This window comes from Lissotriton helveticus, chromosome 4_1, assembly GCF_964261635.1.
Source record: "Lissotriton helveticus chromosome 4_1, aLisHel1.1, whole genome shotgun sequence".
NCBI classification, from domain to species: domain Eukaryota; kingdom Metazoa; phylum Chordata; class Amphibia; order Caudata; family Salamandridae; genus Lissotriton; species Lissotriton helveticus.
In genome coordinates, this window is record NC_136063.1 from 58,051,617 (window position 1) to 58,078,222 (window position 26,606).

At 42.7% G+C, this 26,606-nt stretch overlaps 1 protein-coding gene across 1 annotated transcript in view; it reads right to left on the reverse strand.

The window, feature by feature from the left end:
• Positions 1-26,606, reverse strand: part of LOC144827855 (uncharacterized) — a 237,089-nt gene that overhangs the window by 195,269 nt on the left and 15,214 nt on the right. Inside the window, exons 3-4 of the mRNA XM_078686020.1 lie at positions 2,063-3,265; positions 144-194 (exon numbers count right to left, since the gene is read on the reverse strand). Coding sequence (XP_078542146.1) covers positions 144-194; positions 2,063-3,179 — 1,168 coding nt within the window. The 5' untranslated portion in view covers positions 3,180-3,265. The remainder of the gene's footprint in view (positions 1-143; positions 195-2,062; positions 3,266-26,606) is intronic.

The window sequence follows — 26,606 nt, forward strand, 5'->3', positions numbered from 1 at the left end:
TTGTTTTCTCTTTCAAAATAAAGTTGGATTATATTCCTCTGGAAATCAATCTTCACATGACAAATCCAACTCATAGGAAAGGCTAGCAGTGATTCCTTTCTTAGAAGACACATATTGTGCAAGTTATTGTTTTATTAGCTCACCCTTCGAGGTCGCTGTTCTAGAATTCTCTGTTCCAGTGGTAATGCTGTATCCTGCAAAACAAAAGGAAACATGGACTTCTCAATTTAACGCTATTTAACTTGAAAAAAAATTACATTACAGGCACAGGATTTCACACAACTTCAAACATTTTCAAAAAAGTGTATACATCAGTGTGCAACATGTTAAAGCTATCAGGGCATCCTACACACATCAGCACGCCTCATCCAGGGCCAGAAGAAATATGATCACTTCTACCCCATCATGAAGGAACTTCCTTGGATACCCATGCCAGGCAACAATATCTTCAAAACCAGCTGCATCATTTACAGTCTTCACAACCAGAATCCTGCTTATCTGGCAGATAAGCTCGCCATCTTTGGCGGTTCTTAGCACACCCACAGCCAGGAACCAATCAAACTGTAGGCTAAGCAGTGTAAAACAAAACAAGGAAGGAGGCCTTTTACATCCTTGCACCTAGGATCTTGAACAACATCCTAATATTCATCAGGACCACCCTGTCCCATATCCAGTTTAGGGAAAAGTGTATGACAATCGTCTTAAAAGTACAATACATCACAATGCATGTGCATCACTCCTTTGTCTTTTCACTATGTTTTAGATATAGAAATAGCATATATATACATACGTATAGCTGTTAAACTAATATGTTTGATGTGCCCTTTTCAAGTGTGTAGCCAGGAATTCTCAATTGGTTGGGCTCTAACTGGAATAGACTGACAAACAACTTTACCATAGAGCATATTTGACTTAACACTGGGGCATTTCAGAAAACAATGGTCAATGTTATTCAATAAGACTGGATATCATGTAAAGAAAGTTTTGAAAAGCATCTTAGATAATATGACGGAAGAAATTTTCAGAGCATTTTAAAGCACCTTGGACTGGCGGCTTAGTTGAAAACTGTGTCAAAAGGTATCATTTAATTTGCACTGAATCAGAAACATGGATCTCAGCAAGGAAGAAGCTAAAGACTTTCTCTTGGGGTTTTTTAAGGTCCCTCTCCCCCAAGAAAGATTCCCTGGGTTCATGAGTGTTACGATACTTTTTATTTATTCATCTGGGGTGACTGGGCTGTCTCTCTCTGTGTTACTAAGTTTTTAATCCAGATACTGATTCCCTCAAGGTGTTCATTGCCATATCTGCTTGCTGACACCTGACTCGCTAATCAAGGGTCCTTTACCAACACTCACTTAGGATCTAAGGTTACAATTATGTGGCAAGATAATTGGCACTTATAAGTTACTGCTTGATCTGATGGGACCTTCTTATCCTGAGTACTCCCATTGGTTAAATGTATTTGGAGATTTCGTCTATTTGCTGTCACTGTGTCCACCAAGGCAAACATCTCCCGACTGGACTGAGCAGCCACCGCAGAAGACATTTGATATATCAAAAGGTTCCAAAGGAATCCAGTATGCCCTAAAAGCCTATAGCTGGCAAGAGACTTTTCTTGGCAGGTGAGGTAGGTAAAACAAGTGCTCTCAAATGTATATATGCTGTTTGTATTCTTGCAGTTTTGAGTGTGTTTATGTAAGTGCATGTGTGTGTATCTATGTGTGCATGTGCATGTGTAGGCAAAGTGTGTGTGTATACGTGAATGTGTGTGTATGTATAAACATATGTGTGAGTGAAAGTGAAGGTCAAGGGGCATTTGAAGCCACTTCCTCTACCCCAGGCATTTTGGTGAATTGACGCCAATGACCTCCCTCTACATTCTGAATAATATTGTGGGCTCTGACCTACAGTCTGCACTCTTTTCCTTTCTAGATAGCTCTCTAAATAGTGTTGTGCTTTACAAATGCACATAAATGAGATGTGCATACAAACTCAATATTTTCAATTATCAAACTTATCAGAAAAGAAAAATGGCAGATATAAAAATATAATTGTTCAATACCTGAAAATGACTCCGCTTGGCCAAGTGAATATCCGTAAGATATACTATTTTCAACTCCATATACATAAATTCCAAATGTCTCCGACTGATGGGAAATTTCATGTTGCCCACTGATTTTCCCTAAATTCACTTCCCAACCTGTGAAGCCTTCCATGTGCCGCACGGTCGATACATAATCACTTAATGGTCTGTAGTCGAGAAGAAAGTCGGATAATGAGGAGGATGAGCGAGACACAATAAATAGGGAGTTGTTAAAAGATTCTTTGGTAACAAACTTGTAGTATCTCCAGGAAAAGTTACTGGGTGGAACGTTTGCTATGAAAGGATCGAATATGAATGGTAATGAACTGTAGCCCCCCTGGAAGAGATATCCGACCATGATTGGCTTGGTCGCATTCACAAGCATCCCTGTTTGTAAGTCCACGGTGACGTGAGACCCAGGCTGAAGGCTGTACTGTAGGGTGGTGCTTTCAGTACGAAGAGTGATTGTGGTGTTTGGTCTTGCAGCGATGATAATAATAGTGTCTCTCACTTCTTTAGTCATCAGCGGGAATACAACAAATTGTTGCCCCCACCTTTGCACAGGATATAGCTGTTCGATTACAGTGTCACAGAAACTCGATGGTGAGCTGTAACATTTACTACCACTGAAAACAGCCACGGGTGTTGAAGAAGCAACTCTGGTGCCAGTCAGGTCATTAGCGTCACTGAGCAGAAGGACCTCCTGTGGAGCCAGGGTGATGCTGACCATCTGTTTGTCTTGATATCTGGTTCCATCAATGAGTAAGGAGCCGGACACTGTAATATTGACTTGAGTCTCAACATCTTCACCATTGCCAACAGCAAAATGGTTTCCATACCAACCTGGGGATGTGAAAATGAAGTACTCTGTGCCCAAGTCTTGTTTGGAGAGGCAGGCGAAGGCATCAGCAGAATAGGTACCTGTGTTAAATGCAATGACTGAAATATCTGCATCAGAGCTCACCGTCACCAGCTTCCTTGATCTTTCACCTGCGGTGAGCATGTAGTTTGTAGGAAAGACCACCTCTGTTGTGCTGTTTTTCGCCAAGAGCACGGTCTGATTGTAGGGTGGAGAGGGGACTGTGACCTGCACCATGCATGGCTCATCATAACTGCTCACCTGTAGTGCGAGGGTGGCTGAAGTTCCCAAATTGTCAGTGAAGGCTACAATAAAACTTCTTCCTATATAGTCAGAAAGAATGCAAGGAAACAAAAAACATTTTTTTTAATGTGAGACCTTTTAACATGTAATATTTGTTTCTTGACAAAAAGGTGCATAATGATAACAAAAAACATAAATGTAAGTAGATAAAAGTCTTCAACTTTTCATGTGTCCAGAGGTCTATTAGCCCTACTTTTGCTCTGTTGAAGATTGTTAGGTATATTCACTAAAGGCTCAGACAATAATAATAATCCACATTTTGTAAAGCGCACAATCACCCGTAAGGGTCTCTAGGCGCAGGGGGCCGTCGGGAAGATTAAGCGAGCTATTGCCCAGAGTCACATGGTGCTGGGCTAACCTGCCGCCGGAGTCGGGGATCGAACCCTGATCTCCAGATTCCAGCGTCAGTCGCCCTGGCCGCGGCGCCACACCTCTCCAGTCGCGGCGCCACACCTCTACAACACATCACATCTTAGCAACCAAAAATGCAGTGCTGCATGAAAGGGAGTGAGCAGAATGGCAAAATATCTAAAGAGATATGGTAGTATCCTTCTCTCTCCCTAAGGCTCGCCCATTCACCTTTTCACAATAGTACATAGTGTCTGCCATAGGTTTTGTACTGAAAGAGAACCCTTCCTTTTTTTTTTTTTAGCATGTAGCCATTTGCAGAAAATAAATATATATAAACCATGAATGCAGGAGAATAATAACAAAAAAAAGAGGAAGACAGAGCATTATACAATTTGATCCCACGGAGGATCATCTTAATGTATTGCAGATGTTTAGTGCTCAATAATAGCCCCCCAGATCTTTATACCCAGTCTCCTTTTCTGTAACCCTTTGATGGCATGAAGGCTAGTTTCCAGTTTACATATAGCATACAACCTTCCTCTACACATTTCAAAGGAGGGAGGTTCTTTCTGCCGCCACAGTGATGCTATACATAGTCTAGCCACTGCAACAGCAATATCTTTTAAGTATCTAAAAGTATACATTCCCTGTGCTAGCACACCATCTTCTAATATCCCCAGTAACATAGCTGTAGGGGTTATTACAATCTGTGCCCCTGTAACTTCCGTCAAGAAGGTCTGCATCATATTAATTAATTGTTTCAGTTGTCCACATGTAGAGAACATATGGACTAGATCTGCCTGTTCCATCCCACACAGAGTGCACTTATCTTCATTCACCCACCCAGCGAGAAATTGTTGCAGGTGTGTAAAACAAATTAAAAATGGTCTTGTACTGTTGAGTTTTGAAACTAGAGGAGATTAAAAGTTTATCAGCTAATATAATAGATTCTTGTAGGATTTTTTCTCCGAGGGACCGCCTGGTGTTCCATTTAGCATTCCGTTCCTCTACATCATTGTTTTGTATTTCAATAAGTGCTTTGTAAAAAACCCTACCTCTAGTAAGTTATTTGTCTCTGCTAGGCGTGAAACATCGCCTCTTTTAAGCAATAGTCACATATCTAGCATCTTAGTTGAAAAGTTTGCTTTAGGGAGATCATACTTAGACATTAACAAAGCGTATGTCCTAACACCACTGCTTTCTGCTAAGTCTCCTAGAATATGAATGCCTTTACATTTCCATCTATTCATAATACCGTCTGAAAAAATAGAGGGAAGTAGAGCTGGAGTATCCATGGGGGTGTAATAATTAATCCTACCAATCTGCAGAAATCTCCGGAATTGAAGCCAAGCCTTATGGGCAGCCTGGACCAACTTCAAACCTGTTTTTTCGTAATAGCTGGGATCAATATTCTTATAAAAAAATTCTCTCCGCTGTAGAATCCAATATTATCTTGAAAATATGCAGTATTTCACCTACATTTTTCTCGTTCTACCCAACTAATAAGATTCCCATATGTAGTAGTAAACATGCCTAATAGTAATACTGAAAATTGGGAACCGCCCAGCCTCCTCGTACTCGCAGAAGGGTCATAAATTTCATAGCTCATCAGGGTTTACCCTGAGCCCACAAGAAGCCACTACATACAGATTGTGAATGCAAGGTCCAGAGCACACGTGAAGATAATAACTATTTATGTATCAAAGCCCTTGAAATGCGAGAACAAGGGTAAGAAGACAAGATCGCCTGAACATTAGTTAAATGCTTAAAGTTTTATAAGTGGTTGTGGTCCTCCTTCAAGAGGAGATCCAAAGAGAATACCAGCCGATACGTCTTTCGTCAGAGGGGCAGTTACCCATGACTCCTCAGGGCTGGGGGTGTTACAAAAGACAATGGTACAGAACATGATAAAGAAAATAAGGTAATGGTAAGAAAAAATGACTGTAATTGTGGTAAGAAATAAACACCTCCATGTGAGTGGAAACCTTAAGGAAGATAAGTGTAAAAGACAATAAAAGTGAAACGTGTTAACAAACTAGATAGTATCCACAGTGTGTGTTTGCAATCTTGTAAGTAGTAATCTGGCCGAACATTCCGCAAATATGAGCAAACAAATGAAAAGCAGTAGGACAAATCCTTTTTTGTATCGGAGGGAGAGAAAAAAGACCCAAAAGGATATCTTTTAAATATTAAAGGTAAAACATGTCTATATTTTATCATGCCGATAATGAATCTATGGCCATGAGCATTGGCCTAAAAAATATTTTTGGAATTGGGCTATTGAATACAACGGTTGTAACTTCAGTTTTGGGTGCCAAATTATATATTTTGTACATATTTTTGTATCGGATTTACAGTATGTAAATAACTCGAATCACCAAACAGAATCACACGTAATCTACTAAGTATGTTCGAGGCTTTTCATTTTAGCTGACAGGACAAGCGCATATTGTTTTTCTTTGCTGTTTGTTTTTGCTTTGTGTCTCCTATATTTTTTTCAGGTGAACGCGTTATTGAATCTGTGACTTACAGTACGCTTGTTGTTTCGCAATGTGTCGCAACCGAATTCTGTTTTTACTAACTTTCTTTAGCACATCAAGACTGTAATGATGTATTTTTTTGTACATTTTGATGTCTTTCCCTTCAAAATCACTCACACCACGTCACTCACTTTCAGCTACGTTTGGATAGCCAATGCTCATGGCCATAGATTCATTATCAGCATGATAACATATAGACTTGTTTTACTTTTAATATTTAACTGATATTCTTTTGGGTCTTTTTTCTCTCCCTCTGATACAAAAAAGTTTGTGTTCTACTGCTTCTCATTTGTTTGCTCATATTTTCGGAATGTTCAACCAGACTACTACTTACAAGATTGCACACACACACTGTAGATACTATCTAGTTTCACTTTTATTGTCTTTTACACTTATCTCTCTTAAGGTTTCCACTCACATGGAAGTGTTTATTTCTTACCAAAATTAGTCATTTTTTCTTACTGTTACCTTATTTTTCTTTATCATGTTCTGTACAATTGTCTTTTGTAACACCCCCAGCCCTGAAGAGTCACGGGTAACAGCCTCTCTGATGAAACATGTGTCGGCTGGTATTCTCTTTGGCTCTCCTCTTGAAGGAAGACCACAACCATTTATAAAACTTTAAGCATTTAACTAATGTTTGGGCAATCTTTCCTTCTTACCCTTGTTCTCGCATTTCAAGGACTTTGATACTTACATAGTTCTTATCTTCACGTGTGCTCTGGACCTTGCATTTACGTTCCATAGGGTGGTTCTCTGAGCTACTCTTTTCTCAGGGGTTTTTGGGTTTCCCCTGACCAAGGAGCACCATTCCTACTTTAGCATCATTTACTTACTTTCACAGTTACCTGATGTGCGCCATATACCTCTGAACACTAAAACCCCTCGCAGAAATTCTACCTATAGATTGTAATTTCTGATTCTGGTTCCCTGAAATTTCTAATGGGACCGCCCTGAAAAAATAAAGGACCTTTGGGAGAATATTCATTGTCAAGACATTACATCATCCCTGCATTGACAAGTGTAGGCCTTGCATCCTATATAATTCCTTTTTAATCTTGCGTAACATAGAATCCCAATTGGATAGAACCATCGTATCAAGGCACGCATTCAAACACACCCCCAGATACGTTGCCTCCTTCAACACCCTCGAATCATTAAAGTGTGCTTGGTCTGTACATATAACCTGGGTCTTGGTCAAATTTACCGTATACCCCTTTATATTACTATGGGGTTCAATTCAAGTCCCAACGCGCAGACCTGCGCATTTAGGGATCTGCACATAGTTTGAACAGCCTGGATATATACAGTTCCGAACCAATACCACCTCATAGTTGCCCATAAAAATTTCCAGGAGACACGGTCAAGCACTCCTCTGGTGTTTCTACTATATTGCCCATCGAATCCTCATTTTCTGTAATGGTATTTTTAGCCTCCTTTCATCTAATTTTCTTGGCCAAGCATCTACCAGTTGCCTCGCCAAACTCATAAAACTCTCTCCTGAAAAGATGATATTTATTTGCTATGTCTTTGGCCCACTCCTCATTTATCCTGGCATTACAGCATGCAACCTCAGTTTGTACTTGTGTAGTGTCAAGTTTCCCCTTAACAGCCTCTATCAACGCATATTCAGCACATTGTAACTTATCGTATAGCCCCAGTAGATGCTGCCTGTCAGATTACCGCCCAACCTTGCCCAACACTGCGGAAGCAAGGATAAGCCCAGTCTGCTACCCCCACTCCGACATCAGTTACTGAACAATAAACAGTAAACTTGCTATCCGAGCACAGGGATCGGGTGGGAGAAATATGAGAAGGGAAGACACAATACCCCTTGTCTGAGTTCCACCTGTTCAATCCTCACAAGTGATTAGCGACCTCTGTACCTGTATTGATAGACAATCAGCAATATATGTATTAGAGTAACACACTGTATTTGTCAATCTCCCTATGGACATACATCAACAGTTGTTTGCGTGAACAGCACCGTAACCCTCCTTACCGGTATTATTTCTGTGATTTGACGCTTCCCAGTTGTGTCATATGAAGGCAGATACGAGTAATGTCTGTATCAGAAGAGTAGATATACTCCCACCAAGATATGCAGGGGAAAAAGTCAAATGACATAAAAAAAACCCTTAAACAACTTTTGTCCAAAAATAGCTCCTACGAAGTGACACAGCGCGATAAACTGTGGCCACATCAAAAAGTAAGTGCAAAAGACGCTACTAGGACGCCAAGTCTGTGAATACACCCAAAACACACATAGCGAGGGTGATAGGTTACTAAAGTCCAGGAAGTTTCATGTCAGGAATCCACCAAGGCTCCAGCACACAGCCGTGTACTGAAACAAACTTTGTTCAGCAACTCAGCACTTCCTTGCTAAACGGGACAAAAAAGGACTTCCCACGGTCCTGCAACAAACAGGACAACAGCCCCGAACTCAGCTGCACGATGCCCGCAATCCTGCAGACACCGACACACCAATGTGGAAGGAATCCAAAGGTCCCCACAACAACTCGAGCAACCGGAAGGGAAAGGAACCCACACTTGCTGGTAAAAAGACCGGGTAAATAAACCAAGCAGGGAACAACAGCTACAGGCTTCTTTATGAAGCACACTGATTCGAAGGTGAATATTCAAAGAATGAGCTGGGAGTGCTGAATTGTCTCAGAAACGTCCAATCATTTAATCGTCAATGATATACAAATGAATCAATAATCAAGCGATACACATTAATATTCAAATAATATTTCAATCACAAAAGCAATGTAATTCTTGTGTTTCAAAATATTTTTCTTTATATTGACCGCAGCCGACGCGTTTCGTCCTATAGGCAGGACGTCATCAGGGCTGCAAATACAAACACAAAATACAATTGTATCAGTTCACATGGTCAATCTTAATTGTTCTCACTGTAGAAAAAGACCAAGTCATTAATTTACATTTTCTTAAACACAGCCCATTGTACCTAGTGCTGGAGAAATAACATTTATTTTGCTAAACTGCAAAAACTTGCGGGAACTATTTACACATATTTACAAAACATCATTTGAAACTCATTAGATTTACATAAAGATTAATTCAACATCCTGGGATAAAGTTGGCAAACCGTTCAAAGGAAATTAATATATAACCGACTGGAGAAAATCCATTGTCATGCTCACCTTGCATGTTAGTATTAAATCTCTTCTATATCTGCGTGTATTTTTGAACCTTTAATCAAGGAAGCTCGCTACATGAGGCCCGATTCTTCAATGATCTACCGGTATGATATAAAACTGAAATTAAGGTAAACAAGAGGAGACCGGTCAGTCATAGATACATAATAAGTCTCTGTTGTCCCGATTTCCAATTTTACTGCCCAACTATTGAGTTCTAATTGTTTCTGATAACCCAGTCGCTAAAAGTTAAAATCACGGCAATGGGAAGTCATACCTTGTAACCACTTAATCAATGGAAATCTCCATTCGCTCTATCTTTTGTTTTCTAAATCAAGAATCTTCGAAGCACTTTGTCAGAAGAATATCACACCTAAAAATGAATGCATGATACTTCAAACTCTTCATGTGTGACCAAAGTATTGCATTAAACAATAACCAGTCATATGAAATGACTGTAGTCTTGAAATTCACTCACCCAAAATCCATTTACTATGGAAAAAGGAATAATAATATTCTCCTTTGATCCGATTCTATCACTTCCTTCCAATCCGACAATGTCTACAGAGATGAAGGAAACAGACAAATACATCGCTCTATCAATACCATCTCTGAAAGCTGTCTGTTTTTGCAAGATTCCACCTATTTCCCTCTACTTACCAACAGGAACGAAGCCTCATGTTCATCCGCCACCACCCGGGTACGATAAATCCCGATAGTAAACGTCTGTAAACTCTCATTTCCTAAAAGGAGCCCAGTATCCAATCACCGCCTGCTAAATTTCCCACGTGCTGTGTAATTCGAACCATCTGTGTAATCCTATGAGTCGCCACCCTGGTCCGCTATATCTATTATATCCGGTTTGTTCCCGGCCGTTTCCGTTCATGCGCAGTTTACGATTAGTGAAAATGTGACAATTCAATCCGGGCTCAACCTGCGAGTAACGTCCGGTTAGTGTGAGTTTGCCTGCCTTCCGTTCCTGCGCAACACCATTAATCTTTTGCATGCTAGCTCCCAGTCCGGTCCAATCTACTGATAACCGGATGTGTCCTACGAATGAAATCCGATCTATATAAATTTGTGCGATAATCTCCCAAACTGTTTAAACATGTCTCCCATTATTGCACACCCCAGACATTATATTCTATTCTAACTCCCAGTCTAATCCGACCCGTAGATAGCATTAAGAGTGCCCGCGGATATTTCATGATATTCTAAGGTCGAATTAGCCCTAGCCAATTGCTAAATGTAAATAAATAACTATATTGTCACCAGTCTATCTGAAAGGATATGTATAACAGTCGATCAATATTGCCATATTCTCTGCTCTTATCGATGTATAACAATCGATCAGTATTGCCATATTCTCTACTCTCATCGGTTCCCAATCAATGAGGCTATAATATATTCATAAGCCTAATATATCCCACAGAATGGACAATATGTACATGAAGTAAGCGCAGTGGACTGAGTCGTACATGTCAATACCATATTAACGGACGCTAGATGCAGGTGCTACATATTTTAATTGAATATATTTTGCATATGGAACCGTTTGCCTATAATATTTATCCCAGAATGTGTACATGGAAAAAATGTCAAATTAATTTCCTCAAGTTTAACATTTACTACTACTGCTCATATACTTAGATTGGATTCAGAATTTGTATGTGATTATGCCAAAAAATGATGTAATTCAGAATCAATATTCAAACCATGTTTCATCGTTCTACATTTAATTATCCATCGCGCTTCAGTTTGGCGGATTCGTGATTCCCAATCCCCACCTCTCACATGTTGAAACACTTTCTGTATTCCATGAAATTTAAAATTTTTATTGGAACCATGTTCCTTCTCCATGTGTACATACAGTGGGGATTTTATGTCACAGTTCATGATTGCCCGCCTGTGTTCTTGTATCCTTATTTTTAGGGGTCTTTTGGTACTCCCTATGTAAACTTTGCTACAACTGCAGATAATGGCATAAACAACTCCAATACTATTACAATTAATAAATTCATTGATACGGAATTGTCTCTTGCCATTGTATTCGATATCAAAGGAAAATGTTCCTCGGGAGCGTGCCAGACCATACATTGTAAGTTTTAAAAGAACAGGGTTATGATCCAGGGTAATTCAGGGAAAAATCTGTATATAAGCATCTATCAAATAAGATTTGGTTACAAAAAAATAATCTAACCTGGCTAACTTTTGATGTGGGCAGGAGTACCGTGTGTATCCTGGATCTGGATGTTTCAACCTAGACCATACATCCACTTAGCAATGTTCGTAAAAAAGCTGTTGAAAGGTTTTAAAGACCCTAGGTTTCCTGCCATACATTTATGTCCATAATACTTATCTCCCCCTAGCCCATGGGTCACTTCTCCCAATTGAATATTAACGTCCCCCGTCAATATCAAGGAGTTGCCCAGGCAGCCAAATCTTTATTCAAATATTCAATGACCTGAGTTTCATCAATATTAGAGCCATATACAGAACATATTGTTAAATTCTTATTAGCCACTACACACTCAGTCATAGCCCAGAGACCATTCTTGTCTGCTAGACTTTTAGTTACTTAAAAAAATTATTCTTGGTGAGGATAGTGACACCTCTGGTGGTAGTACCTTGAGCGGTACTAACTAGAAGCTCATACCCTAACTCCTTTAGTATGTTATGTTTACTCCATGGAACATGTGTCTCTTGGAGACAGACCACATCAGTGGACATATTCCTAATTTCTCGTGCTACTCTTTGCCGTTTGGCCCTTTCATTAAGACCTTGCACATTAAATGTACATACAAAAAAAGGTGCCATTTTTAGCCTGGTTCAGTACTACAGAAAACACTCCCTTTCTCTCTTAACATCTCTCTTCCTTTTATAAGTTCTGCACTAGCTACTGGCTTTTATACAATTTTTACCCTTCGTTCCCCACCTCCTGAGGTAGCCACCCCCCTCCCCACACTGACAGCCCACCCCACCTCCCATCAACTGTCTCCTCTACCAGCGAAGTGCCCCCTCCTACGCTTCGCAACTTAGAGGCTGGTAGACCCAACAGTCTACAGTGACGGAAATCCTCGTAAAGAACACCTAGCCACCCTAATCCCCCCAGTTCACCAATACCCCCAAACCGTGTTTATTAAACAAAACAACTTAAAAAAATCTAGAGTACGGTTTACCATAAACCTAGAGGACTACAAACATTTCTTCCTCTAGGGCTTCATTTCTTGTAAATACTCTTTGGCTTTTAGCTCATTTGTAAATGAATCTCATCTTATCTTTATATGTTATTTTCATTTTATCTGGATTTAAAAGAAAAGCTTGTGCGCCTTTGTCGCGAAAGGGACTAATTAACTGCTGTAGCTTCCACCTTTATTCCACCGTAGCTTGGCAAAAATCTAGACGAACAAAAAACTAAATTCCTGCCGCTCTTCCCTGTCTATCTGGCCTGGCCAGGTCATATAGAGCCTGTCTGGACAGAAGGTTGGATAAACATATCAGTATAGCTATAGGTCTCAAATTATATTAATTTGATCCCGCCTGATTCTTCAGTCGGAAGTGTAACCGATGGCCATGTTGAATCTCCATGTCCCGTATCCACTGTGTCAGTTCCGGTAAAGCTTCTGTAAAAAGTTTCACCACATACTTGCTGAGGTCTGAGCATTCAACTCCTTCAGGTACACCATGAATTCTTAAAATATGGCGCCGGAGGCAGTTTCCATGTCCTCAAGCTTCCAGGATATATCATTCCTCTGCATCGTCAACGCATCCATGGCTGCTTTCTGTACAATCATTTCCTCTTCAAGAGTGGAAATTCGATTCTCGGCTTCAGAAATCCTTTCTGCGATTTCTGAACAGGATTTAGCCACCCGCCGGATTGAGTTCTGTAGTTTTCTACAAGCACCTTGGGTTTTTTGGCTTTCCTGTCGACTTTCTTCTCTGTTCGACATCATTGTTTCAAATTCAAATTCAAAAAGTTTTTCTTTTGATTTTTTTCAATCATAAAAGACAGTTACAGCCTTGGCCATTTTGCAGTGAGAGCATTTAGTGGTAATGTCCCCACCCTAATCTGATGATATTTCTTCCTGTCCCCTGGGATGGTAATCCAGTCCCAATAAGCCTCAAAGGCCGGAGAATGCTTAAGTTCTAGGAAATCTGCCGTAAAAGATGGTTCAATACAGCGGCCAAATCTCTTTGCCTCCAGCATTTTCCAGTACAGGTCTCGAAATGTTTTTCTAGGTGGAAAAGGATTCCCTACTGGGTCACCCCACAATGGAGATAATCCCATAGCCTTGTATATTGCTTTTACCTCCTTCATTTTATGGGCCTTATCGGAGTCTCTCACCTCGAGGAAGGCCCGTGCATACTGGGAGAGTTCTGGGGTGACCCATAATCTCCTGCAGTAGGCAACCGATCTGTATCTGGCCATATCCTCGAGGCCATGAGACCCTAGATCATAGTGGAGAGGGATCAATGGAGTGGAAGCCGGTAAGCCTGTGATGTTGCGCAAAAAATTATTTTGCGCACCCGTCAACCTTTTTAAGTTACTGAGCCCCCACAGTTCCGCCCCATAAAGAACTGCTGCTCCATTTTTGGCGTCGTAAATCTTTAAAACCGGGTGATTGGCCTGGTATGAGATAAGTAAAATTCCTTAGTGAGTGCTCCTGTCAATTGTGCGTGCTTCGTGACCAGCTGGTTGGTGTGCTGTTTCCAGTCTAATTTGGATGATAAGGTTATGCCCAGATAAATAAATACTTGGGTCTGCTCCAGTTGAACCCCATCCATAACCACCTTCCCTCTGGCGTATTTATTTTTGTGTAGGACCATGAACTTTGTCTTAGATGTATTAATGACAAGACCATGGTCATTACAGAAAGCTTCAAAGACTCCAACGGCCTTTTGGAGGCCCTGCTGTGTCTTCGAAATCAATAGCGTGTCGTCAGCAAACATCAACAGGGGGATCAGCTTGCCATCCAACTTGGGGGCATCGGTTGGTTGCTGTTCAAAATAGCTGATCACCCTATTGATGTATAGTGAGAAGAGTGTAGGGGCAAGTACACACCCTTGGCGTACCTCCCTTGCGATAGGGAATTTATCAGTTACACTTCCTTGCTGGTTCCAGCGGACTCGGGCAAAATTATCTTCATGCAATCTGATTAGGAGTGACAGGATATCCAATGGGATGCCCTGTTCTTGTAAGGCTGCCCACAGCTTAGTACGAGGCACCAAATCAAACGCTGATTTAAGATCAATGAAGCTGCAAAGAGCATACCCCCCCAGTAACACTACACGCCAATATAATAAAACAAATCTAAAAACTTGGTCAATCGTACTGGTATGGCTACGGAACCCTGCCTGTAGAGGCGATAAAATATTGTTTTCCTCTATCCAGCCCTGAATACGCTCCAGTAAGAGCCTTGCCCCACTACCTTTTGTATGTAAGCAATAAGGCTAATTGGCCTGTAGTTTCCTGGGTCCGAGCACCGCCCTTTTTGAAGATTGGGATAATCACGGCACCCTTCCAGGACTCTGGTATTGGTGAGCCCATCGCAATGCCATTAGCTAGCAGGTGGATGTAAGAGGTCCAAAGGTCCTTGTCATGCATAAAAAGGTCTGCTGGAACGGAGTCCAGGCCTGGTGCCCTAGCTTTTGGGATATTGTTCAAAGTTTTAATGATATCAGCTTTGGTGAAGGAAAGGTGATTTGTGCCCTCAATTGCTTTTAGAAGAGCCTCACGCTCTTCTCCCTCCTCGTCCACAGCGGCAAACTGGGACGCATAGTGAGAGACCCAAGCATTTGGTGAAACATAATTAGTAGGTTTACCCCTTTTAATACCCCTACCCCATTTGACCATATCCCAAAAGGAGCACATAGATCTTTCTTTGCTAGCACTCAGGAGCTCCCTCCAGTATTCATTGTCCCAGTCACTTTTTGCCTTAAGTTGCGTTTTTTTATACATGACTCGGGCAGTCATAATCTTAGCTATATCTTTGGTTTTTACTGCATCTGATAGGGCCCTATATGCAACCCTACAGGATTTGCCATACCATTGATCCTCCTTCCTTGCTGACCTACTCTGTTTTTTAGTCACCTTTTTGACGAAGAAGGATCTTAACTGATTAAAAAAACTGTCGTGGATCCGACTAACATTTGATACGACTGCCTCCACAGTGGAATTGTTCCTTAATTCTATTATAGCCTGGATCGTCAAATCCCTCATGGCAGCAACACCTTCCTCATTCATTACACAGTTAGTCCATCTAATTCGTCTGTGGTTATTTGAGAGGGCTATCTCCACACAATAACACAGGCCTTCGCGTTTAAGTAAGTCAAATAACCTAAATGACAGGATTAATGGGTCATGATCACTCTCTACCCGTTCCTCTATCCGCATATCGTCAATACTGGACCAGTTCTCTTTGTTTGTAAGGATGTAGTCTATGCGGCTATGGGATATACCGTTGTTAAAGGTAGAGGCGCCCTGTTTGTCAGAACCCATTCTTCCATTAGTGGCACGTAACCCGTGCTCCACACATAGGACTTTAAGTTGTAATGCTGCCTCTGACCATTTTTTAATAGGTGGTATCGTCAGCTGAGGGATCTTCCAGATATAGTCCTCTTCCACTGTAAGGTCCATATCATAGCTGTCTAGGGGTTCAAAGCAACAATTAAAATCTCCTGCAACAATAATGTTACCTTTTGAGCAATATCGCTCAAGAAGAATATCTAGCTGGCCAACTGCTTCAGTGGGTTTGCCACCTGGGAGCCCCCTGGAGTAGATATTAAAGACAAAGAGGTCCTTATAATCTGAGCATTTAAGTCTGATTAACAGAATATCTGGGCTATTTGTGACCAGCTGAGTAACGGAATATCTACGGTCCTGCTTAACCCATGTCAACAAGCCTCCCTTCGGTCTCCCCCGTAAGCTAGGAATGGCTGAAGTGTAAAAGTTTGAATATCCTTGCTTAAATTCTAGGATAAGTCACGTTTTGCTGCTCACCATAGAAAATTTTTAAGGTGAGGGGAACAACAGTGCCACTCCTGCGTTGAGGGGGGAGTATATTTGACAAAACATTAGGGAGCACAGCCGAATTAGAAAAGTTCACCCCTACACAGTCTCCTTTGAACTTTTTCGGTCTGTTCCCTATCCAGGCTACCCTTCTAGCTGTCTTAATCTCCCCTGCTAACTGCTGTTTCCCTCCTGGAGCCATCTGTACGTTACCTAACAGCCAATGCAGCGCTTTACTAGAGAGAGATGTTGGGGATTCTAACTGCCCAGGTACCAGAGGTGGTACATTTGCCAGTACCAACACCAGAGGTGAAGCTTCTACTATGAATTGGGGAGAGTCTGTCTCCTGACATGGTACAGGTGGTACGGTCGATGTTAACAAAGCATCCTCTCTTACTACTGGGTGATTATCTACATTTGCTGGTGCCTGACCAGGGGGGATAGTTGCTGTCTTACTCCTCCCTGCCTCTGCCACACTCGCAACATTCTCCCCAGTTATACCTACTAGATTTGAAACTAGAGTTGCTATGTTACCAACCTCCCCCACAACCTTATTCTGAATCCTGCCCAATTTTTTAACCTCAGCAGTGAGCTTATCAATTTTGGCCACCATTGGTTTGATAATAGCTTTTATTTTACACTCAATCATATCAGCTATCCTAAGAAATAGCTCATCATCCATAATATGCTTTGCACTATCCTCCCCAACATCCATACTCTTATCCTTAGCTTTCCGTAGCGGTGAGGCCCTTTTCCTCCTCAACCCTGACCGTAACCCGCCACGCTTGGGCTGGATCTTTCTACATGTTCTGACTGCCCTAGTTTCCTGCTCTGGGTAGGAAAGATCTTCTTCTATGACATGGACATGTGTCTCAGGGTCAGAATCAGCATCACTTTCCGGGTCAGTTACCGGGTCAATTTCTGGATCAACCTCTATAAGTGCGCTATGATCATACTTGCCACTGGCAAGAAGATCGGTCTCAGGAGCGTCACTACTAGCAGCCGGCAATGATGTATCTACCAATAGAGATGATGGAGATGGGCTCAGGGGAGGGAGAACTGGAGATTGACTTAATCCTAATGACATCATTGTTTCATATATTACTGCTAGCGAAATTTTGCCTTGGCATTCTGATGGAATGTCCTGCTACCTGGAGAATCAACCTCCTCCCCTTGCTTCATATTCTCCATATTCTGTACCAAAAGCCCTATATTTCCCTGACTCACCTCTGCTGAGACTGCCACGGTGGCTGCTTCCTCAATGGTGTCCTTTCCCTGATCCAGCTTCTTGCCCTTTCTGGGCGTCATGAAAATTGCGGGGGTGACTCTTGTCCCACTGCCGGCAGCGCTTGACGGACTATCGCTGTACTCAGCCACAATACACCACAATGTAAGTAGCTCCCACAGCATTCCTGATTCCTGCTAGTTATTGATCTTCATTCTCCATAGCGTACCGTGCCGCATTCTCCCTCAGGGGGTACAGGGATTTCAGGTTACGAATGCTCACTCGGCTGAGTGACCAGCCGCCATCTTCGAAAGAGTACCCTTCCAGTATTAAAAACTGTGCTTAGACTATCTTTGAAACCTTTTCTACTTTGTATCTGTGTTGCACAGTGCAGCACACAAACAAGCTGGGAAATGAAAGGAGAAACAAAAGCATTTTTTATTGATAGCTCCTATTTAAAATAAAAAAGGTGTTATTTTTAGCTGCAAAAACCTGTTTTAGTTGATCAGGTTTGTCGTGAAAAAATGGGTGGCTGGATGGGAACAGCCATGTATTACCCATGCAACTCCCCTTTAATGCCAAATAATGCAAACCACTGCTAGGCATTGCTTTGTATAACTTTCAGGCTAATTTCCAATGCAAAATCAGTTTTGCACTGGAAAGTAAATTAGAAAAAATCTGTGTGCCAGTGTGCATCACTTTTATGATGGCAACACTGCACCAAATCTTAGTAAATATACCCAGTGTGTTAGTGGTAAAAGAAGGTACAAGCACTCTTTACACCACAGCAATAAGAATGTGATATTTATGGGTGGGATGATATAACTACAAGGTATACTGCTCAAGGTACTCACAGAGCAATCAAATAAAAGCCTAGCTCTTACTTTTAGCACCATATCTCCTTTCCTAGCACCATAACATGGTGATGTGTCTCAACACTCCAACACCCTAGTTCTTAAAAGTAGACATCATTCCCAAATCTGAACTTGGAGCTCATGGCTGGGACCTAACTTGAATTGGGAGCTGTGCCCTGTCAGCTTGAAAATGACCAGCTGCAGTTTCATGTGCTTTAGAGAAGCAGTAGGCACAGGTCAATTAGATGCTTGTGACCTTGGGGAGATCTTTGGGCCTCACTTGTCACAAAATAATACTCCTATACTTGTTTCCCACTTTACTGATGATGGAAACACTAATAAGATTGAAGATCATTTGAAGTGATAAATCATGATGTACACAACCCTACTGCTCCTAATAAAACTTATGGGCCTGCATCACAAACATTTTTTAAGTGCATTGGTGTGAGTTGCACTTACTCCCGAATTTCCAAGCTTTTGTCCAGGGAAAAACTCTACTTATGTGCCCAGGACTAGAACTAGGTAAAGGTTCAATCCCAAAGGCTCATTACTGTGTAGTATAAGGGAGATAATGTCGCTGAAGGTGTATGATATTACCCGGGCCTATATTAGGGTACCTATATGAAACATAATACCAACTCCTCTTCCGAGCAGTCAAAAATGATAAAAATGCGAGTGAACTACTCTTTTTACTAGGTAGCAGCGCATAAATCAGTAAGCTTCATAAAATATGTAAAAACTTTAAAAAATAGTCTAATAGGGGGGAGAGAGAAAAATTATTCTCTAAAGTTAGTATTGGAAAAGCTAAAGTCCTAAGCTAGTTTGCTTATATAAATCGAACCACTTCAAGCATCAGAAGGCCATGCCAAGCAGTGAAAGTGGCAATTAACCTCCTCCATGCTCGTGAAGGCCAAGAGCCGTCACGGTGGGTGCGTGCGCAGGACGGCCCCCGGCCGTCCGAATCTCCACCCACTAATGCAAACACCTGCACAGCGCAGAAATTCCACACGCACGGAAGGGGTAAAGGAAATGTTCCAAATTTAGTTGAGTTTTGAAAATGAAAAATTCTTAATTATTTCCCAGCACACGATGAGCAAATTACAGATTAAGTGTCCAGGCTCGGAGACATAACATTGTTGTTGCTCGATGTTGCAGAGGACAATCCATGTAATACCTCATAGAGCACGTCAATTGAGCACAGATGATACTCAGTACTGTCAATAGCTGGTGCAGGGGCAGCTGGTGCGGTAGTCGATACCCGAGTGGAAATATGCCTTTTAATGTTCAGACTTGTGCAGGGTCACCCTTCTCTTGTCCACTGGTCCATAGACCAATAAATAGATATCTGCACTGAATTTGGGATTGGAATAACAAGTTTATTGATCACTCATGAGCAGGACTACGTCAATAAAACACCCTCAAGTGTTGCAGGAGTTAGTACATTGAATACACAGACCATGGACCTTTTATACACCTTTGTTGCAAAGTAAGCATATAGACAGAAATGGAAAGAACGAATTTAGACACAGGAAAAGCTATCGACAAACAAGGGCAGATGGAGGATCAATTAGTCAGCAGAGTAGGAGGAGAACAAAACTGTTTACAATAGCAATAATTGGTCGACAGTTACATCTTTAAGCAGGTGCAATTTAGTAGCTACAAGCCTTTTCTCAGCACGTACATTACTCTGGCTTGGGACAGAAAGGGTTAACTAAAGTTGATGACACAAGCATATTAGAAGGGCAAGCAACAGTGAAGATCAGAGAACTACAAACCTAACAAAATGGATGCCACAACCAAGATGGCTTCAGCTTACTCTAACAAAGATTATTTCAGATTTCCACAAACAACCCTTTTAGTATAACCTGAAGACATTTTCCTGTGCTTCTGAAGAAATACGAAAAATATCATTCACATCGTTCTGCATCATTTCATTAATTTCTTGATCACGTGCTAATCGAGCATTTACATTCTTAACATTTCGTTTAGTCAGTATACACCAGGTACAAGTAGAAACAAAAAGGGAACAAAGCATCGGGCTGCATTAAATACATAGGCAACAAGTGAAAAAAATATTAAAAAATATACAAAGGGCTGATAATAGTTTCCACCCTCATACAGTAAACATGTTCCATAGCCATCCGGTCACAGTCCATGTTCCTGAATCCTGATGGATTTCAGTGGCTATTTTGGGCATCTTGGAAATTGCATAAAAAACAGAAGGGGCGTGGTCAGGGATGTAAACGCAGCAGCTACTCCCGATGATGCAACATGCTCCAACACGTTCAGCCAAGATTACGTCAAGGACCCTCCTATTTTGGAGGGTCACAACTCTAACAATTTGTAGTTCTTCTGTGATATTTCCAAGCTCCATTGCTGTCTGATTGGTCAAAGCCTCTACAACAAGTTTCAAGAGCCTACTCTTTCTACTATTTAAGGCTGCACCAACATAGAAGAATAATCCCGAATCAAGGTCAATATATTGCTGCAGTGCAGTATCAGTTTGTTCTACCTCATTATTATTTATTGTTCTTTTGAATCGGTTCTTGGAAATGTCATTATACAGTTAAGAGTCTTTATGGCAGGTGGAAGCAAAAAGGGCACGAAACAACTTCCTGACCTTCCAATAGGTAGATGGTAATAACCTTTACTTCCGAAAATGAAATTGGTGTTGTGTGATGACCAAAAACTGCTATTGTCCATTCCTGTAATATTCAACATTATAGTACAGTCACTTTTTCCCACAGGGATATTTCTAATACTGCTCACACAGAGATCCGCCTGAGCTCTAATAACAGTGATAAGAGGAGACCCATTTCCCTTGGCTGTTCGAGTGTTAGGGAAAACATAGTGCACGGCGGAATACTCCTCCATTTCTCATTGTGGCGAGGTAGCTGTAACGGAACGTAGGCCTGGTCGTGTCATGTAGGGCTTTATTTTACCAAAACCACGTTTGTGTCTACTAGTTAGTCTTTGGTTTGCAAAGGTGGCGGGTTCCGTCTTGATGGTGAGCTTTGGTCCTCTTAGGTCTGGGTGAGGCTTGGTCTTGGGGACTTCTAACGTCTTGTCACCGAGTCGAGGGGGGTGTCAGATAAAGTAAAAATAAAGAGATGTATCAGGACTCTTGTCCTAAGGAATACCACTGTACAAGGGACTGGGGAGTGAAGGGAACACCACACTCTAGTGCACAAAGTGATACACACAATTCAAAAGTGGGGGAGAATCGGTGTACTAGTGCTAGCGAAAGTGCAACATTATTTACAAGAATTTGTAGGGGTCAGAGGCTTCCCGTCTAGGTGTTGGCCTGGTGTCTTCTTCCCATCCACCCCGAGAACTTGTCTCGTACCTGCTCTAGCCACAATTCTCCTGGAATGTTGCACGGCGGCTCGTGGGGTCGTTGGCCTCCTAGCTCTGGCGGGGCTATAACGGAACACGGTCTTCTTTCTCCAACATCTTCTTCCTCCTCTTCTTGGTCTCTTGCGAACGTACTCAACTCCGGCTCTTCCTCTTCTCCCGTTGCGATGCACGTCCACTTCCTGGAAATATCTGTCCTTAATGGCGGGGGCATCCTGATGTCATTCGGGGGAGGAGTCTCGTCAGGTAAGAATCCCCAGTTAAAGGCAGCGGCTTTTTGTTTGTCATCTGTGTTCATTAATAAAGATTTGGAGCTTGGTACCCATTCTTCCTGCTGAAAGGGGACAAGATGTGGACAAAAAGGTACAGCAGACCACCAGTCGCCCTTTTGGTCTATACTCTTGCCTGGTTATCTCAACCCGTCACATACCTCCCCCCCCCGGATTCTCCCGATCGGGGAGAGGAAAGACCCTAGATAAGAAATCTGCGTTCCCATTGTCTCTCCCCTTCTGAAGTCGTACTTCAAAGGTAAATGGCTGTAGAGACAAAAAACAGTGGAGTACCCTGGAGTTCTGGGTCTTGCTCCTACTCATCCATTGTAAAGGGGCATGAGCCGTGTACAGGATGAATGGTTTCCCTTCTAGATAATAGTGCATTGCCTATTTAACAGCCAGGCACTCCCTCTCTATTGTGGGGTACTTGCATTCCCGGGGTAACAACTTTCTGCTGACATATAAGATAGGGTGTTCTAGTCCGTCGCCCCCTATCTGTGATAACACCCCCCTCCAGCCTTAAGTTGGAAGCGTCAGTGGAAAGGATGAAGGTTTTGCTAAAATTGGGTGATATGAAGAGCGGACTTGTGGTGATGATCTCTTTCAGTTCCTTAAAGGCATCTACTGTTTCTGAGGACGGATGTTGAAGTTGTTGTGGTTGTACCTCCTTTCAAAGGAGGTTGGTTAAAGTGGCCGCTAGTTCTGCAAACTGTGGGATTAGTCTCCAATAGTATCCAATCAGTCCCAGAAATGCCCTCAACTCTATCTTGGTGGTGGAAAAAGGTGTTTCTGCTATGGCCCCCACTTTTTCTGCTTGGAGGCAATTACTCGGTCTCCCAACATGAAACCGAGATATTTTACTTTTTGACATGCTGCGCAAGATTTTTTTGCATTAATGTGTAGTCCGGCACGTTTGAGCGCCTGCAAGATGGTTTCCAAGTGTTTCAAGTGTTCTGCCCAACTGTTACTGAAAACTATTATATCGTCCAGATAAGCTGAACTGAACGAGGAGTATGTCTGTAGGATGGTGTTCATCATCCTTTGAAAGGTGTCAGGTGCCCGTGGAGTCCGGAAGGAAGAACATTAAATTCAAAGAATCCTTTGTCAGTGGTAAACGTTAATTTCTTATGGTCTTCTTCACGGAGGGGCACCTGCCAGTACCCCTTTGTCAAATCGAAAAGTCGTGATGTACTTGGCATCACCTAGCTTCTCTATGAGCTCATCGACCCTGGCGATAGGATAGGTGTTAAATGTGGAGATGGCATTTAGGGCTCAAAAATCCCTGCAGAAGCGTGTTGTTCCGTCCAGCTTCGGCACCATAACGATAAGAGATGAACAGTCACTGTTAGATGGACGAATCACGCCTAGTTTCAGCATATCCTGCACCTCGCTCCTAACTGCGTCTATTCTTGCTGCGGGTGTCCAATATGGCCTTTATTTCACTATCCTTCCAGTCTGTGTCTCAATCTTGTGTTCCGCTAAGAACATCTTTCATGGCGTGCCCGAAAAAACGGCTGAAAAAGGAAGCAAGGTGCGAAGTAGTTTTTTCCTCATGTCTTCTGTGATGTCTCAGTTTAATATGAGTTTTTCTATTGTCGTGTCATGGTGGACAGGGGTTGGTAGTGAAAGGTGTGCTGCTTTGGGAGGGAGACCAAGCCATTTTTTTTTACATATTTATATGGTAGCATTGGGTCTTGGTAGGAGACACCTGTACCTGATAGGTTGTGTTGCTCAGAGTCTCCGTCCCCCTGTAAGGGCCTAACCATTCACTTTGAAATTTTCGGGTGGAGGAAGGAAGTAGAACTAATACCCAGTGGCCAATCGATAGCTTCCTCCATCTCTTTCCCCTGTCATAGTACTTTTTTTGTTTATTTCTGTTTTTCTCCAGATTGGCGTAGGCTAGATTCCTCAGTTTTCCCAGCTTCGACCTCAGTTGTTGCGTATACTCCAACAAGGAATGTTGGTCGTTCTCTTTCTCTGTTTCCCAAATGTCTTTGGTCATCTCAAAAAGGGACCTGGGCTGTCGTCCATACAGCATTTCAAATGCTGAACAGCCCAGACTACTTAGTACTTATGAGCGTAACACATATAAGGCCAGGGGTAGACGGCCGTTCCAATCTCGTCCCTCGACGGTGAGCATCTTTTTCGGAGTTGTTTTTAGGGGCTGGTTATACCTCTTGACGAGACCGTCAGTCTGGGGATGGTACACCGACGTACGGAGGTGATGTAAATCCAAAGAGTGGCACACTTCTTTCATGAGGCGCGACACAAACAGAGTCGCTTGGTCTGTCAACTCCTCTTTAGGGAATCCCACTATGGAGAATAATTCCCAACATTTCTCTGCAATGTTCTTGGTGGTTGTAGCTCGGAGGGGGAATGCCTCCGGGAATCTAATGGCATAGTCCACAATAACCAATGCGTAAAGGTTCCCTCTTGCGGTTTTAGGAAGGGGCCCTATCAAGTCCATTCCAACCCTCTCGAAGGGGGTTCCCATAATGGGCATGTGTTGTAGAGGTGCGGCCGGGGGTCGATGCTTTTTCTTTTTTTGACAAATCTCACAAGTTTGACAGTACTTATGGATGCCTTTGTAGATGCCTAGCCAGAAGAAGTGACGTAATACACTCACTGTGGTTTTCTCCGTCCCAGAGTGTCTTGCTGTGAGGTGGGCATGGGAGAAGAATAGGATCTGCTCCGGGAAGGGTACAGGGACTAGTAGATGGGATGGCTCCACCAGACCTCCTTTGCGATACAGGAGATTTTTCTTGATTATAAAATGGGGATACGCGGGGTTAGGGTTACTCTGGTTAACATGGGTGGACTCCCAGGCATTAAACAAAGTGGAGTCATTGGCCTGGGCGAAGCAGAAACTACTGTACAACAACCAAGTGTCTGGGGAGGTGAAGGCCGGAAGAGGGATCCCCTGCTCTACCGTTTGTCTTCCTACTTTATCTTGTAATAGGGAGAGGAAATTAGGATTGTCAACCCCCCGGATGATGTCTTCTGGCAAAGAACCGACTACCCCCACCTTAACTGTACAAAGGTTTCTGTCTATGGGTATCATGGTTACCAGTGCCAGCGGATACGGTTTTACATCTCCGTGCACGCAACGGATGTAAACCAGAGTGTCGGGAATATACTGGGTGTGGCGAATAATACTTTTCTGGACTACTGACTGCTTGCATCCAGAATCTAAGAGGGCTTTTACCTGTTTCCCATTCACCAGCACACGTGCGTAAAAGGATGTCCCCATCTCTGTGGAGTATAGTACCGCCGTCTGGATGTACCCAACTTCCATTGGCTTCTCTGCTGGTTTCTTTCTAGGGCAAAAATGGGCAATGTGGCCCCAGTTGCCACATTTAAAACACTGGGGCCCTCTGAACGTGGGAGTCTCTACTCGGGCAGGTTTTGTCCTTGGAAGATCCAACAATGGTTTTGGCTTCTTTTCAGGTTTGGCAGGCAGGCTGCTTTTGTGAGTTTTTTCAATGTCCCATCCCAAAGCCCGAGGTTGGGCTCAAGGGTAGTTTGCAGCCATCTCAAAGGCTTGTTCGGCGGAGAAGTTATAGTGTTGCTTGAGCCATTTCTGCGTACCATAGGGGAGAGCTTCCATGAACTGCTCTAGGTATACCTTAGTCATTATTTCGTCTTCGGTACTGATGGCAGCCATCTTAAGGCAAAAAAACAGTGTCTTCGGGTTCTCTCCTGGTAAGCCTTGTTGTTTTCGAAACCTTGCCCTGTAGGCTTCTGCGTCTAGACCAAGATCATCCAGTGCAAAATAACGATGGATTACACCCAGATCTGTGACTGGGGGTGAATATTATGCCATTGTGCAACATTGCATCCATCATCTTGTATGTTTTGCAGTTCACCCTATGTGGGAAGGGTATGCCCAGACGTGGGTCCCGTGCTCGCTACACCACTGGAGTCAAGCTATCCTGGCTGAAAACGGCTGATAGCCCGAAACTGGTCCTAGGATGCTTTATTCTGGTCCAGGGAAGACATGGCTTGGCAGTTTGATCTGGACTGTTCCCATGAGGCACAAGGTCAAGACTGATTTGCATATGGCCTTGTCTGAAATGGGGTGGCTTCGTGAGCAAAATAACGACAGATTACACCCAGATATGTGACTGGGGGTAAATGTTTTGCCATTGTGCAACATTCTGTCCATCATCTTGTTTGTTTTGCTGTTCACCCTATGTGGGAAGGGTATGCCCAGACGTGGGTCCCGTGCTCACTACGCCACTGGAGTCAAGCTATCCTGGCTGAAGACAGCTGATAGCCAGAAACCAGTCCTAGGATGCTTGATTCCGGTCCAGGGAAGACCTGGCTTGGCAGTTCGGTCTGGACTGTTCCCATGAGGCACAGGGTCAAGACTGATTTGCATATGGACATGTCTGAACTGGGGTGGCTTGGTGAGCAAAATAACGATGGATTACACCCGGATCTGTGACTGGGGGTGAATGTTTGCCATTGTGCAACATTCTGTCCATCATCTTGTTTGTTTTGCTGTTCACCCTATGTGTGAAGGGTATGCCCAGACGTGGGTCCCGTGCTCACTACGCCATTGGAGTCAAGCTATCCTGGCTGAAGATGGCTGA